The sequence below is a fragment of the Oenanthe melanoleuca genome, linkage group LGE22 (genome assembly GCF_029582105.1).
Source record: "Oenanthe melanoleuca isolate GR-GAL-2019-014 linkage group LGE22, OMel1.0, whole genome shotgun sequence".
In the NCBI taxonomy this organism is placed as follows: domain Eukaryota; kingdom Metazoa; phylum Chordata; class Aves; order Passeriformes; family Muscicapidae; genus Oenanthe; species Oenanthe melanoleuca.
Window position 1 is genome coordinate 2,924,380 of NC_079363.1, and position 15,127 is coordinate 2,939,506.

At 48.8% G+C, this 15,127-nt stretch overlaps 1 protein-coding gene across 1 annotated transcript; it reads right to left on the reverse strand.

The window, feature by feature from the left end:
* Nucleotides 1–7,203: 7,203 nt before the first annotated feature.
* On the reverse strand, nt 7,204–12,571 carry LOC130265902 (keratin, type II cytoskeletal 4-like). Its single transcript, XM_056515239.1, is given in 11 exon segments — nt 7,204–7,307; nt 7,310–7,669; nt 8,110–8,138; nt 8,393–8,613; nt 8,857–8,982; nt 9,062–9,084; nt 9,087–9,225; nt 9,804–9,899; nt 10,515–10,575; nt 10,967–11,181; nt 12,149–12,571. Coding segments are annotated over 11 exon segments (1,797 nt in total).
* Between the last annotated feature and the right edge of the window lie 2,556 nt (nt 12,572–15,127).

The following is a 15,127-nucleotide window of genomic DNA, read 5'->3' on the forward strand; positions in this document are numbered from 1 at the left end:
GCACCCTGGGCTGTCCCCAAAACGTCACTGCCCCTTTGAGCAGCTCCTTTCAAGTCACTCCAAGAGCTCGTGATAAAGAGGTCTGGTTGTTTCTGAGATTGCTGCCGGGTTTGGCATAAGTGCCTTTCACCCCGGGGCGTTTAGCACCTCCTTCCCACCCAAACCCCAGCACTGTCACACTCTGAGCTCTGCAGGGCAGGCTCTTGGCCCCCATTCTAAGTACAGAGCTCTTGGTTGCACAATTCACTCCTTTTCCCTGCATCCTCATTCTTTGGCCCCAAAACTGAACATGAACCTTAAAATCAGAATGGTTTTTATTCTTTCCCTTCTTTCCCCTTACTTTATTCACAGAGTAACTGCCAATTAATTTTTGTTGTACAAAACAGCCCATTTCAAGGCAGCTGGCAGAGGTCCTGTTTAATTCCTTATCCCAGGTCAACATCTGGGCTCCTCCAGAGCTGGGAGTGCTCTTGTGCAATAATATTCAGTAGCTGATTCCTCCTCCCTTTATGGTTCAAAACCTTGACGCCTGCTCTGGGCTGTGCCCTGGGATTTCTGACGGGGCCTGGATTCCAAAAATTATCCATTTTCACAGCAACAGAGGTGTCACAAACTTTGTGCCTAAAGGTGGTAGAAAAGCTGCTGTCCAGAGTGAATCCCCTTCATTTGCATCACTTTGGGGGAAATGCAGAACTAATTATCTAATGGAGTCTCCATCCTGCAGCTACTGCCCGGATTGGGGTGATGCAGCACAGCTGAAAACACCTTTAATCCTGGAAGTGAATAAATCCCCCTCTGAGCTGGGCCATGGCCAGCGAGCGCTGGGTGGAGACAGAGGATTCTCCACCTGAGCCCTGAAGAATATCCCTGGTATTTTTGTTCCCAAACAGAACCAGCCCACAGCCCTGGTGGAGCACAGCCCAGCTCTGTCCCACCAAACCAGGCTGTCCTGGACACACGGGTGTTTCAGGGGGAAAAGCAAATCCAACCTGCATTTCCCATGGACAGAAAGGGAGGGATTTCTCTGTTCAGACACAGCTGAGCACTGCCAGCTCCTGCCTCGCCAGCCCACCCTGCCCCAGGGCTCCTGCAGCACCACGAGCCCCAGAGCCAGCCCAGGACCAGTGGCACTGGTTCACCCCTGGCTGCTTTGCATGGCTGGCTGGGCTGGGGCTCCTTTCTTTTCTTCTGAGCAGATTTGTGGAGGGTGTTGTCTGTGGCTAGGAGCTTCCTCGAGCCATCTCAATGACACAGACCTGGAAAAAGCAGAGAGGAACAATCACAGAATCACAGAATATTCTCAGTTGGAAGGGACTCAAAAGGATCACCAAGTCCAGCTTTACAGAGGTGACTCTGCTTGTCTGTGCTCTGGGAAGAGCAAATCTCCTGAGAAGGTTTCATGGTTGTAGAAAAGAACAACTTGAACCCCTGAAAATTAGGTCGGAATTTACCAGATGTTTGGTTTGGCCACCAAAGAAATGGGTCCAATGTTCCCCATATTCCAGGGCTGAAGAATAAATAAAAATAAAAATTAAAAAAAAATTAAAAAAAAAAAAATCAATAAAGGCATTTCCACTAACACCACCTTAAAAGGGAAGCTGTGTTAAGCTGAAGGGGAAAAAGGCCTGTGTGATCTCACTTTGCTTTACCCAAGGAGGTGGAGAATCCTCCCCACACACTAAGCCTGGACCACAGGCCTGGAATATCTTTGTCCTGCCCTGATCCACCCCTTCACAGCTCAGATCTCTGACCAAACCCTTTCCCCTCCCTCCCATTAGTAACACTGACCACAACACAGGGAACAGCTTGCTTTGGAATAAAGCATGGATTGTGGAGCTGTCTTACTGCAAGGAATGAGTGTTGGCAGAGGAACTAATTAGGGACTAATTTCTAACCTATCTATCCACAATCTGCTCTGTTGCAGGTTCTTTGGATCTTGTTTGTTCCCACCTTCCTGGGGCTGCAGGGCTGACAGTCCAACCTTGGATTTCCCATGAGTGCAGCTGAATGTCCCACTTGGCTCCATTTTGTGTGCTGGAACTAGTGACAGTGGAGTAAGGGCTGTAGTAAATGGTAATGAACAGAAAGTAATGTCTCAGGAGAACAGACATCTCATTTGGAGTCAGAAAGGGGAAATAAAACCACTGGACTTCCCAGGAACTGGAAACAGACTGATAATTGGATAGCCAAAACCAAAGAAGCCAGATTATCCCTGATAATCGTTCCTTGGGTGTAGGATGCCATAAATCTGCACCTGCTTCAGAGAATCCCAGAATCACTGAGGCTGGAAAAGCCTTCCAGGATGACAGAGTCCAACCTGTGACCGATCCCCAGCTTGTCACCCACACCTGAGCTGTGTCCAGTCACCCCTTGGACGCCTCCAGGGATGGGGACTCATCAGTCACCTTCTGTCCTCCAGGAACTTCTGAGACATTTAAACCTTTTTGCTAACACCTAAAATCAAAAGCTGAAATGGCACGAGTTGATTTGCTTTAAAGTGGGATGTTCCAAACCAAATCGTTGTGGTGTGACTGGGGACTTCCCAGTTTGGCTCTGTAATGAATTCACCATGGAGTAAAGCAAAAATCCCGCTCCTTGCCTTGCCAGCAAAGGAGGCAGATTTACTCCTGAGATTTCTTTCTCACAGTCCCAGGTGATTCATCCCCAGATCTCTGCTCATTCTCTCTATTTCATTGTTTGCAGAGTGAGAGCAACTGGAATCACCATGAGTGGGATTCATCCTGCAACTCCTCTGCTGCCAGAACCCCAAATCTCTGAATTCCCCACTCTGAGATTGTTAAAGCCAAGCCTAAGGCATAAACATCCTCCCCTCGTGTCCCTCTCACCTTCTCCAGACATTCTCCACCACCACCATCTCCACAGAGGCCAGAAAGGGTTCTTGTCCCAGTAAATCTGATCCAATTTTTGCTGTTGCTGTTGATTTAAAGGCGGATGAGTTTGATTTTCCCTTTACTGCTGATACTGAGCTAAAGGCTTCAAAAACTCCTCATTCAATGCTAAAGTGCAGAGGTTCAGCGTCTTTATCTTATTTCAGGTCAGGAGAGAAGGAAGGGGCAGAGACACCAGGGAAAGAGCCTGTCTAGTGGCAGACTTAAGTAAATATTCCTTATCTTGGATTCCTTATCCAGGCTGGATGGAAGAAGTGTCTCTTGAGCCTGCCTGGTTTTGTTTGGCTTGTGGTGGTTGGTGTCGGCTTTTGACATAAAAAAACATTTTGGTAACTCTTACACACGGGAATAATGAGCAAGTGGAAAAGCTTAAATGACAGCCTTGGCTGGGAGAACATTTCCTTGTTCCATTCATTCTGCCAGGTTAATTACCAGCTCAGCTGTTTGCTGGGATGGGTGTTCCTCCCGCTGAGGTTGTGCTGCTGCTCCTGCCTGGTGCTGCGGGGACACGCTGTGGCCAGCACTCTTGAGAGGTGATTTTCTGGGAGATTACTTTCCCTCTGTTCCTGTCAGGTCCCACCTCTTCCTGCTCTTCCTCCATTCCAGTGCAGAGTGATGATGTAGGAGAAGAATCCCATTGAGGGGTCTTAAATCCCATTCCAGGTGCTCCCAGCCCTGCCCAGCCTGGCCTTGCACCTTCCAGGACGGGGCAGCCACAGCTTCTCTCAGCAGCCTGGGCCAGACCTTCACCTTTCTAACTGGTAAATTAAGCTCAGCCTGGGTGGGTTTGTGCCATCAATCTCTCCTGTTTAAAGATGAATTTGTGGCAGAATTGTCCCGCCCTGCTCAGGATGGCTGAACTGGAAGATGCTTGTTGGGGAGGGTGGGAGGTGTCTGGTGCAGGAGCAGAGTCTCCTCTCTCCTCATGCTGCTCTTCTGGCAGCACACATTGGGTTTTTGGAGGGGGAACCCCTCCATGTGTCCCCTGGAAGATGGAAGAGACCTGGACCGTGCCACTCAGCCTGGATGGTTTGCTGCTTGCCATTCTCATCTCCTTAGCCATGTTAGGCTTTGGTTTGGTGTCTTGGTTTTGGTTGGGATGATGTTAATTTTATTCAATTAGTCAACCAAACCCAAGACATTTAATCGAATAAAATTCCTGGAATGGTATTTCTAAATGTATTTAATTTTTTTTTTTTTTTTTTTTCTAAAAGAACTTCATGGAGACGTTGCTCCAGTATCAAGATGTTTTCTTTGATTATTTTTAATTGACAGAAATTTCAGTTCCCCAACTTATAACAAGTGTTTGTACTTGTTGCTATTGAAAGAACGGGAGAAACAGTCAAAACGCTCCTTAAGACTAAAAAGGAAATAAAAATAAAGACAAAACAATCCCCAAGATAAAAACACAAATAAATATTGGGAAGACGGGTAGAAATCCCTTGCCGAGAGGATTTTAAAATTGTTTTACAGCTTTAATGAATGGTTTGAAAACCATTTGAGATGAACCTTTTCCCTTTGCTTCTGTGATAAAATTTTAAGTGCTGTAGCCAGAGAGAGAAAAATAAATGCAGCCTTCATTTCCCTCTTTGGTTTGTTAATATTATAGCTCAGAATATTTGGGTGTTGGCTCCAGGAGGAGGAGGAAAGGAGCTGCCCTTGTTTTGGGTGAGGCAGGATCATCTCCCTTTCTTCTCTCTATTATTCAGGCCAGTAAAAGTTCATTATTCCTCTGAAATTAGGCAGTCACCTCCTGCTTCCTCAGTCAGGAATGGGAAGAGTCATTCTTGGTAACGCTCAGAGTATTTGAGGCTCCTGTCTGAGCTCAGCCCAAGGCCCCACAGGCTCAGCCAGGCTCAGGTCCTCTCTCACCTGGGGCTGCTCCGTGTCTGACTTTCATGGTCGGGGGAAGCTCTGCAGGTTCTGGGGCTTGCCCGGCCCCCACCCCGCTGAGCTGGGAGTGCCAGAGCCAGTTCCTGTTTTTCCAGGCCATAAAGGCAGGGAAGGTGGGGGAAGAGCAATGGGTCAGGTCAGCCAGGTGAGGACCAAAGCCCAGCCCCAAAGCAGAGCTTCCTCCCCCTCCTCTTCCTCAAGAAACCATCCTTTTAGCAAAACCCAAGGGAAAGAGAGCTCGGCACAAAGCCAAGCTGAATCATGCTGGGTATGGATTGGGAAGGGATGGCCAGGCCTCCTCACAGACACAAGACCCAGATTTGGAGCTGCAGTGTTTCCTGGACACTTGGCCAAGGCTGAGTGACACCCGGACACCAGGAGGAATCCGTGATGTGCACACAATTAACAGAAGCTGCCTGATGTGAGGGACTCCTCTTTCCAAATTCCAATTGTGAGTGATGAATGAAGCAAGCTGAGATGCAAATTCCCTGCTGAGGTGGGCTCCATCCTTCCTCCTTGTTGCCAATTAAAAATGAACCTGCTGACTGGGATTCCTCCTTGGAGAGAGGGCACAGCTGGAGGAGAAGCACCCAACTCCCCACAGCGGGGTCTGGCACTGGGCTGGTCAGAGCTGGATGATGCATTTTCCACTCTCAGCACAGAAAGGACATCCCCTGCCCTTCCCCAAAGCTGCTGATCTTCTTCCCCGCCCCTTTAATTGTCCCCTTTTTCAGGCTGCAATTAGAATTTTGCCCTGTGAGAGCAGGGAGATTACTGGGACTGTGTGACCTGTAATTCTTCCTGGGCTGGAGACAGGAAGAAATTCCCTGTGATAATAACGTCTGCAAGCCTGGCGGGGAGAGGCAGGGAGGATTCCTGGGAACTGGCCTGTCATGGGACACCCGTGTTTGGGCTAATCCCCCTGCCCGGGGCTGCCTCCAGAGCCAGGACAGATCCCATGGCCCAGACGGCCTCAAGCTCAACACATTTCATACCAAGTTAGGCACCTGTGTTTGGCCAGATGAATCACCCTGTGGAAATACCATTTTTTTTCCATGAAATAAGCCCCCAGTAACCCTGCTGAGCCCAACATGGAAGACTCCAAAACCATGGCAAAGTCAATCCCACCCCATTATGGCCTAGAGATCTCATTGCCTTTTAACCCATTCAAATAACACTTTGTCATCATCACCAATGCCACTAAAGCCGAGGTGTTGTGTCTGAGGCAGGACTCTGGTCCCACAGCCCTGATCACCAGAGCCCAGAAGGACAGTGCTGGACTCATCTTCATTCAACTGCTCTGACATGAAAGGATCAAACAAATACATTGTTTGGAGGTTGCACCAAGCTGGAAAACACCACTGGTGCTCAGGATTATTTTGGATATTCCTGGAAACCTTTGACATCAATTGTTAATTGGTTTATAAAGTATCTTACATAATATGCTATGAGGAGATGATTAAACCAGAGTAACCCCAGTGACACTGAGCCCACCGTGTCCCAAACTGCCTACAGAGAATCCAAAGGTCTCTTTGGCTCTTACTTCTCCCCAGAGTATTTTTTCACCTTTTGTAGTTTCTTTAAATACTATCTATGCAAAAATTGAGAGACAAAAGACATCCTTTTAAAGCAGTTTATTGAGGACACAGTGAGAAGCTGGGAAGTTTGGGCAGTCAATGGGAACAGCTCCATTTGTGCTGTCCAAGGTTTCAACATGACAGTTTATGCACCAGTAACTTCCCGTGGTATTCTGGGGGAATGGAAAAGGAAAGGGGGTGATCTCTTCTAAAAATCAGTACGCCTTGAGCTAGCCACCCCAACATGCAGAAGCAAATTAAGGTACTACATGTTCATCCATAAGCAAATTCCACACGCAAAAAAAAAAAAAAAAAACCTGTGGAGTAACCAGCAGGTGCTTTGAAAATTGCCTTGTTTCAGGTTTAAGCATAAATTTGCAGCGCAGGGTTTTCTTGGAGCAAAAAAAAAGATAGGATAAAAATAAAGGGAGTCTGCTCTTGGCAGCATCTCCTGGGAAAGTTAAGCAGTTAAATCCTCACTCTCTTTTCTGAAATGCTTTGGGAGGAGCTGGAACAAAAAAGAGGGAGCTTGGAGTGGGGAATATTGTTAATTAATCAGCTCGTTATGGGAAAAGACAGAGGGAGAAGCAGCGCAACAAACAAACCCTTAAAGCTGCGATAACCTTAAGTGAGGATTCAGAAATCACACTGTGCTGAGCACCTGCAGAAGTTTCTAGAGGGGAATTTAGGCTTGGGGACTCTGAAAACACGGTTTGGGGGATAAATCCGGGGCTGACAAATGTGGGAACGGGTTTGGTGGCAAACGCTACTGCTCAGGGCAGAGGAAGGGCCCGGCAGGCCTGGCACGCCCGGCACGCCGCGGCCTACGGGACCACGCAGGGGTCTCTGACCACCCCGAAATTGCCCACCACGCCGTTGTTGCATCCCACCACCTCGGGGCTGCTGGACACGACGACGGGGGGCCCGCCAGCTGCCGGATGACGCAGCCCTGGCTGCCGAAGCCGAGCACTCCCGCGGCCTGGCAGGGCCCCATCCTGGCGCCGGCGGCCGCGCTGGCCGCGCCGCGGGCCGGGTGCCCCCCGCTGCGGGAGCTGAAGGCCCCGGCCTTGCAGCTGACCGCCCCGGCCTGGCAGAACACCTCGGGGATGCACTGCTTGGCCACCGAGCTCAGCACCCTCCTGGGGTGGACGCCGGCGCTGCGGGAGCTGAAGCCGCCGCCCGGGGAGCCGTGCCTGCCGGCCCGCCGGCCCAGCGAGCCGTAGCCGCACGCGGCCCCGCCGACCATCATCCCGCAGTCCTCGGGCACGTTGTAGCCGCTGCTGACCACAGCTGCAACGGAGCCCGGGGAGCGGAGTTAGGGGGAAACTGCAAGGCTGTTTCCTGAGTGACAGAACCACCCAAACCCCATCTCCTCCGGATTTATCCAACACGTCTGAGCCCTGTTCCTTCCTGCTCCTTCCCCGTTCCAACACATCCCCTCGTGCATCCTCCCCCTTCCCATGCTGCTGGTCCCACATTCAGCACATATCCCGTGTCCCCAGGACATCTCCCTGTTGCCTCCAAGGGTGGAGTCTTGAGTATGACCTTCTCCACTCACTTCAAAAGATGATTTTTTAAAAATTCTAAGGTATTTGAGATTTCTGAGGCTAAGCTTTCCAGAACTGGAGAAGGGAAGCAAAGGGACCTGGGGCAGACAGGTAGTGCTGCTCCCAAAGGAACCTTTCCTAAAACAAAAGAATCTTCATGACTGAAAATGTGCAGTTACTTACACACGCTCACAGGGTTCCCCACACATATCCTGTGGGGAGAAAAGAGAAGCACACGTTAGTCACAGCTTCCAGCCACCATCCAGACCCTTGGTCCCTTGTAACACGCCTCGCTGTCCCCAGGACAGGGGCTGCTTTTGCTGGCACCCATGTTACCTCCACAGCCTCCAAGCACCTCTCCAGGTCCAGTTTCTGTGAGCCTGGGGAGGTCTTGGAGCTGTAGAATTCACTGGGGAGCAGGGGCTGCCATGGCCTCAGATACACAGGAGGGAAATGAGGCACCCACCTGCTCTCTTCACCCTCCAGCAGAGTCTTGTAGGTGGCAATCTCGATGTCCAGGGCCAGCTTGACGTTGAGCAGCTCCTGGTAGTCCCTGAGCATGCAGGCCAGCTCGTCCTTGGCCTTTTGCAGAGCGTTCTGCAGCTCAACATGCTTTTCCCGGGCATCTTTGAGGGCACAATCCCCACGCTGCTCAACGTCACAAATGGAGGTTTGCAGGCAGGAGACCTGTCAGGGGAGGACAACAGTGCAGGTGTCTGCAAAGCTTCTTATCCTAGTCCTTGGACACTCTGGGTTTGGATAAATCTGCTCTTCCAATCGCAAACAGGGAAACTCCACTAGCATCCCATCCCTCTCCACCCACTTTTCACTTTCCAGCCAGGACCTAGAGCAGATCTCAAGATTCTCGAGATTAATGCATCACCTTGCCCCTTGTCTGAGCTGTCCTACTTCTCTGGAAACATCTCCTACCTGCTTCTTGACGCTCTCCAGCTCACACTGCAGCTTCTGGATCATCCGGGTCAGCTCTGAAATCTCACACTTGTTGCTCTGCAGGTCATGGCAGTATTTCCCTCTCTTATCCTGCAGCTCCTGAAACTGGAACCAAGGAACAGGACAGTCGTCACTTTTGGCCTGCGACTTTGCCAGGCACAGACCCAGCTGGCCTCTTGCTCACCCTGGTCTGGTAGAAAGCATCACCTCTTCTTTGCTCTTCTGGGCAATCTCCTGGTACCAGCACTCAACGTTCTTGATGATGCTTTCCATGTCCAGGTCTCGGTTGTTGTCCATCTTGACGATGACAGAGGTGTCGCAGAGCTGGCGATCAACCTGGGCCCTTTCCTGGGGGTTGGGAAGGGCTCAGTCAGCTCTTTGCACCTCCCAGGCTCTGCAGGGAGGGAAAGGCTGGGACATGGAGTCGCTGAGGGATAGAACAAGTCAAGAAATGCCCCTCGGGGTGGCTCAGCAGAAAATCCTGCGGCGGCATGAGTTCCCTGTTAGTGCTGACCTACGTGCTGACCTGCAGCAATTCTGTCCACATCAAGGGCAAGGAACTGCAGTGACTTAGCCCTTGGTATCCTCTCATCTCCTGCTGCCTGAGTGATTTAATGACAGGACAGAGCTGGGAGTTGCTTCAGCTCTAATCAGGCAGCTGCAATCCGGAGGAACAAGACAGACACATCTTTTCTCTGGGGTAGAGTTAGGACTCAGCCAATTCCTACCTGGAGCTGCACGAAGGAAGGGGGAACCACCCTATCTCCAGCACAATCATGTTAATTTTATATTGTGCTTCCATGCTTTTAATTATTTGGGGCTTTGTATGAGACACATCCCAGAGGAGTTTCAAGCAGTACAAATTTGGAGCACTTGAAGGATGAGACAGGACCACCAAAGTCCAGGGATGTACCAGAGGAACTCACCTCCTCAAACACACATTTCAGCAGCTCCAGCTGCCTCCTTAACAGATCTACCTTCACCTCCAGCTCTTCCTTGTTCAGGAAGATACAGTCTGCATCCTGCAAGAGGAGAGACACACGTATTCTAGCCCAAACTTGGCTGTAAATGTTGGAGAAACACACAGAGGCAAGACAGAAATGTGTCTCAACAAGATTTCAAGAGAAAAAAGGTGTGAGAGGGTGAGTCAGGATATCCTGCTGCCTCCTGAAGAAAAACGAAACGTTTCCAACACGACTTACAGGAATTAGTTGATTTATCGCTTAGGACGCAGCTACAAACCCACAATTGACTAATGAGTATTTAAACACAATTTTTTAATATTCTTCAAATGATTCCTGCTTTTCTGATGTCCAAGAATAAAGGATGTGGAGAGACAGCCAGAAATAACCTGGTGTTCTGGTGTGACCTGTCCTGTTCTGTCCCCCTCCCACACTTCAGGAATGTTTTTGAGGCAACAAAAGTGGTGCTGTAGTGCTGATGATGCAAACTTTGAGGAGACATTATTTTTACTTTCTACTTGACTCTTTTCCCAACCCTGTGCCTCTTTCTAAGTCTCCCTCCAACTCATCTTAACGTTTTTGTAGGTTTTTGGAAATAATTAACTATTTCAGCCAAGTTTTGCCCCAGATAAACCTGCTGCTGGTACAACAGTTCATGTTGTTTGAGCTTCTCACCTTTTTGAGTGCCACAAACTCATTCTCCACAGTTGTGCGCCTGTTGATTTCCTCTTCATACCTGTTGGAAAAGGAGGAGAAAAGGGCTGAGGAAAGAAAAATGCTCAGCTGCTCAGACACCAACCACCAGGTACAAATGCAATAACCTCAGGTATAAATGACAGTAACCTGAGGTATAAATGACAATAACCACCAGGTATAAATGACAACTCTGTCTTGCTGGGACTGCCATCGGGCACTGCCAGATCAGTGTCTGGAGACCAACATTAAACCATCCCAAGATCAGAAGCTGCTTCATGAGCAACAACAACATTACCAATGCAAAGAGCTTGCCAGTGAGACAGAAGAATGTGGCACTCCCAGAGGGGACATGCCACAAGTCTGGGAGAAGTTGCTCGAGATGAACCAGAAAAGCAAAACGCCACCAAGGAGAGGAGCCCAGAGGTCCTTACTTGCACTTGAACTCCTCCACCAGCTGGCTTGTGGCACATTCTTCACTGCCCAGTTTCTGCTTCTCACAGAGCAAGCAGTCCAGGCGCTTCCTCAGGTCACAGATGTAGTTCTCAAAGTAGAGTTCCAGGTTTTTCCCTTTTTTTGGCAGCACATATTGCTGCAGGAGGCCCCACTTGGTCTCCAGCACTTTGTTCTGCTGTTCCAGGAATCGGACCTGAAAGCAAAGGATAGTAATTCTTCAAGTAAAGAGGTGAAGGCAGGGACTCAACACCTGCTTAACTCTCTGTTCCTAACCACAGGTGCAGGAATGGGATTTTTAGGACGTGAGAGATGATACAGCATCTTGATCTGAAAGTTATCTGCCCTTATTAAGAAATCTTTATGCCATGAGTCTGAATTATTTCAAAATCTAGAATTCAGACATCTAAATTATATTATTATAGAAATCTAAATGTCATGTCTACATTATTTAGAAAGACTCCCATGTATACATTATTCAGAAATTCAGGAGCCTGGTTTCTAAATTTGCATTTCTTAATAAGTATTAGGAACAAAACTTCCAGATGGTACCTCTGATGTATTTTAGGATAAAATTGAGTCCTCAGATGCTTTGTCTCTGTTTTTTTACAAAGGGATCCTTGGGTGACAGATCAGATTTGATCTCAAACCTTTGCATGTCTGGATCTAGATTAACCAGGTTTTTTTGAACTGTTGCTGTATTTAAAGTCAAAGACAAAGAGGGAGTTGTTGGAATTATTTAACACAGGACAGAAAGATGAACCTGTCAGGGCTGTAACTTCTACCTGAGCTGCAGCAAGAAATCCAATTTGAACTGAGACTGTCCAAGAGGAGACACCTGCAAGGAAGTCCAGTGCAACCATGGCCATGGTTCAAAGGCCATGGAATGCCAGAACAGGGACAGGGCTGAAATGACCCCCATTAAAAAGATCTCAGTGTGGACCAACACGCTTTTAAAGTTATTAGTAGTTATTAAAAATTATTAGAATTATCTTAAAATTCTCTGTGGAAAGCTGGACCCCTGCGTGGACCCAGCTCAGCGACCCATGGCAGAGCTGGACTGGGGCTTTGGCGGAGGTGGACGGACTCCTGGGTTTGGGAGGGGGTTGGCCAGGTTTTGTTTTCCTCCAGGAAGAGCAATTCTGGAGCAGGCCCGCACTCACCTTGTCGATGAAACAGGCAAACTGCGTGTTGAGGGTCTTGATCTGCTCCTTCTCCTGGCAGCGAATCTCGTGCTCCAGCGGGTCCACCCCGACGCAGAGCGGCTTCAGCAGCCGCTCGTCGATGCAGATGCCCTGGATGCCGTCCTTGCGCTCGGGGTACCCGCGCACGATGCTGTAGCCGCGGGGGCCGCACAGCCCCAGCCTCCCCACGCCGGCCAGACCCATGTCCCCGAAGCAGCCGGAGCCGCAGCCGCCGCTGGCGTAGGAGATGCTCCGGCTGCCGCCCAGGTTGCAGACGCTCCGGCTGCTGTAGGCGCCGCAGCGCACGGGCTGGCTGGCGTAGCTGCGCCCGCAGATCTCCGAGGCCGAGCTGAAGCCTCTTCGTCCCAGGACGGACCTCACCGTGGGTGCCTGCCTGCTCATCGCGCCTCTGAAGGTGGAATAGCAAAGTTACGGGGCTGCTCGGGTGCAGGTAGGAGCAGGGATCCCGCTGGAGCGACGCGGGGATGCTGTCCCTTATATATATTTTGGGAAGCTGGCCTTGATAGGATCAGGACGTTAATTTAAGTACTTAAGGGTTTGGTTTGCCTGGCAGCAATAAATGCTCCTCAAAATGCAAACCAGCCCGGCAAATAGTAACTACTGAGGAAATAAAAAGGAATCTAAAAGTGCTCTGTTTGCAAGTTGCCTTCGAATACATTACGGTTTGAAGTACTCCCCTAACTTAGTGCTAATTATAGTTTAGGAACATTTTTGAAGGAACTCTTTGTGATTTGTTTGCAGTGTGTCGTTTGGGGTTTTGTGTCTCATAGGGCTGCGTATGATGGGATGTTTTGCGGACTTGCACTTTGTGGGGGTAATTTCACAATTTTGGGTGCGGAAAAGTAACTCAAAGGAAAAATAAAAGAAGAAAGTCAACTGTAGAACAACAAACACTGTGGAAGTTGTGTCATAATGGATCCTTTCTGTATCCAGAACACCAGTAAATTCAGTTTAAGGTGTTTCAGTTAAGGTGAGTTTAAGGTCTGGATTTGTATGCAAGGACTCAAAATATCTCCCAGTTACATACACAGAATCACAGAATTCTGGGGATTCTGGCAATGTGCAGAATCCTGGGAATGGGCAGCATTTCATTATGACCTTCCCTGAAACACCAGTGAAGCAGATCAGGTTTCATCCAGGATCTGTGACATATTTCTGTTTGCTCACAAATTTATATTCTGTGCCATCAGTGTCGGTTTTTCTACAATGATGCTGCAAGTTCATATTTGTGACAGTTCCTTCTTTGGCTTTTGCTATTGTGGAGCTTCTCCCAAGGCTGGGTGTCAGAGTGCTTTCAGATTCACCTCCTGGAAGTCTCTAGGGGGAACAAAAAAGGAACAATAGCGTGTTCCAGCTTGGTGAGATCCACCACACTCACCAGTGAGGGCTGAATTGGGTGACTTTGCCAGACCTGTCCTTCAGACTCCACAGGGAGACAGCTCCCAGGCAGGGAGCCCGGGGCTGTGCTCAGGGCAGTGGGGGTAATTTGCTCTCCCCAGGGGCTTTCTGCACCAACAGAGGAAGTCTTAATCAGTGGATTAGGTTGGACACCAGGGAAGGCTCTGACTCACACCAGGGACATGAATCCCTCTCTTTCCTACTCACCAGCCCAAGGAGGTGAGGCAGGAAACCTCTCAAGGCCTTCTCCAAACTGGCAGCTGGAAAGTCAAAACAAAAGGGCTCTTTCAGCTCTTTGTAGGTGAAGTGGGAGAAGAAAAGGACATTATAGTTCAAACAACTGAACACCCTTGGTCCCTTAGAAGGGAGCAATGCTTGGAGGAATATCCATATTATACAATGGCATGGCAGCTGGAAATACCCAGGTTCTGTTCCCTCATCCTCATTAACCTCCTCCAAAAACATTTTCCAAGAGTCAGGATCATAAAAATTATGCCAAACCTCCTCCAAACACAGAGCTTTCCAATATCAAGAGGTTGAAAAGAAGATGCACACGGAGACCGCAGGATGTGACTGCAACTCCAGGATCCCCAAAGCCATTAATTGAACCTGTAATGGCAACTTCTGCCAGTTTGAGGGGCTGGTGGTATAAATTAGCTGTGTAAACTGCTACTTTTGCTGTATCCAAAAGGGATAATTCCAGATATTTACAACGTTTAGATTACACCGTTGTTTGTGTAGTTCTGGCTTACAGTGTAAACTGAGCTGCCAGCACAATTGGAAATATCAGATTAAACAAATACAAGAGGCTTCAAGCTGCAGTTTGAAACTTCCACAGTCCTTAAAGTTCTAAACAGACTTATCAGAAGCAAAATGCAGATCTGACTTCAAAGAAGAGCAGTTGTTGGGAGCCCTGTGGAGGAAACCAGGCTCATCAGCCAGACTGAAGATGTGCCCCGTTCCCGCTCTGCACCCCATTATCCCAGCTGGATGTGTGGGAGACACTTGGAATGCAGCATATGCTGCAATTAAACATCTGTGGAACAGCTGTGCTGCAGCAGCCCAGGTTCCCAAACTCGCCAGAGCCACTGGGTTCCTAAAAGGGAAGAGATTTGGGGAAAGTTGCTTAGCATTGGGTAAAATTTTTCTGTTGGCCAAATTCTTGTTGTTTCTTCTGGATCCCAGTGGTAAGGCAGTTTCATTTAATGTCTTTTAGGTATTTCCAAGGAATAATAAGTGGTGCATGAGACTTCAAGAATAATCAATTTGTTTTTGTGAATATGGACATGGGGAAGGGGAGAGCACTCTGAAGAAAAACCTGCAGTTTTATGATTCAAAAGAAAAAAAAGAGAGGAAGTAGCAAGGAAAGAGAAAAATATTTTGATGAGGGGTTGGATGAGTCATTTTGACAACTTGCAATCGCTTCCTTTGTCAGCATTTCACTCCCTGATGCTCTGCTGGAAAGGGAATTCATTAGGGGGCAGTGGCGTTCACTAATTTCTTTGCTGCCTCTGGAGATGAATCCGGACGAGCTCTCAG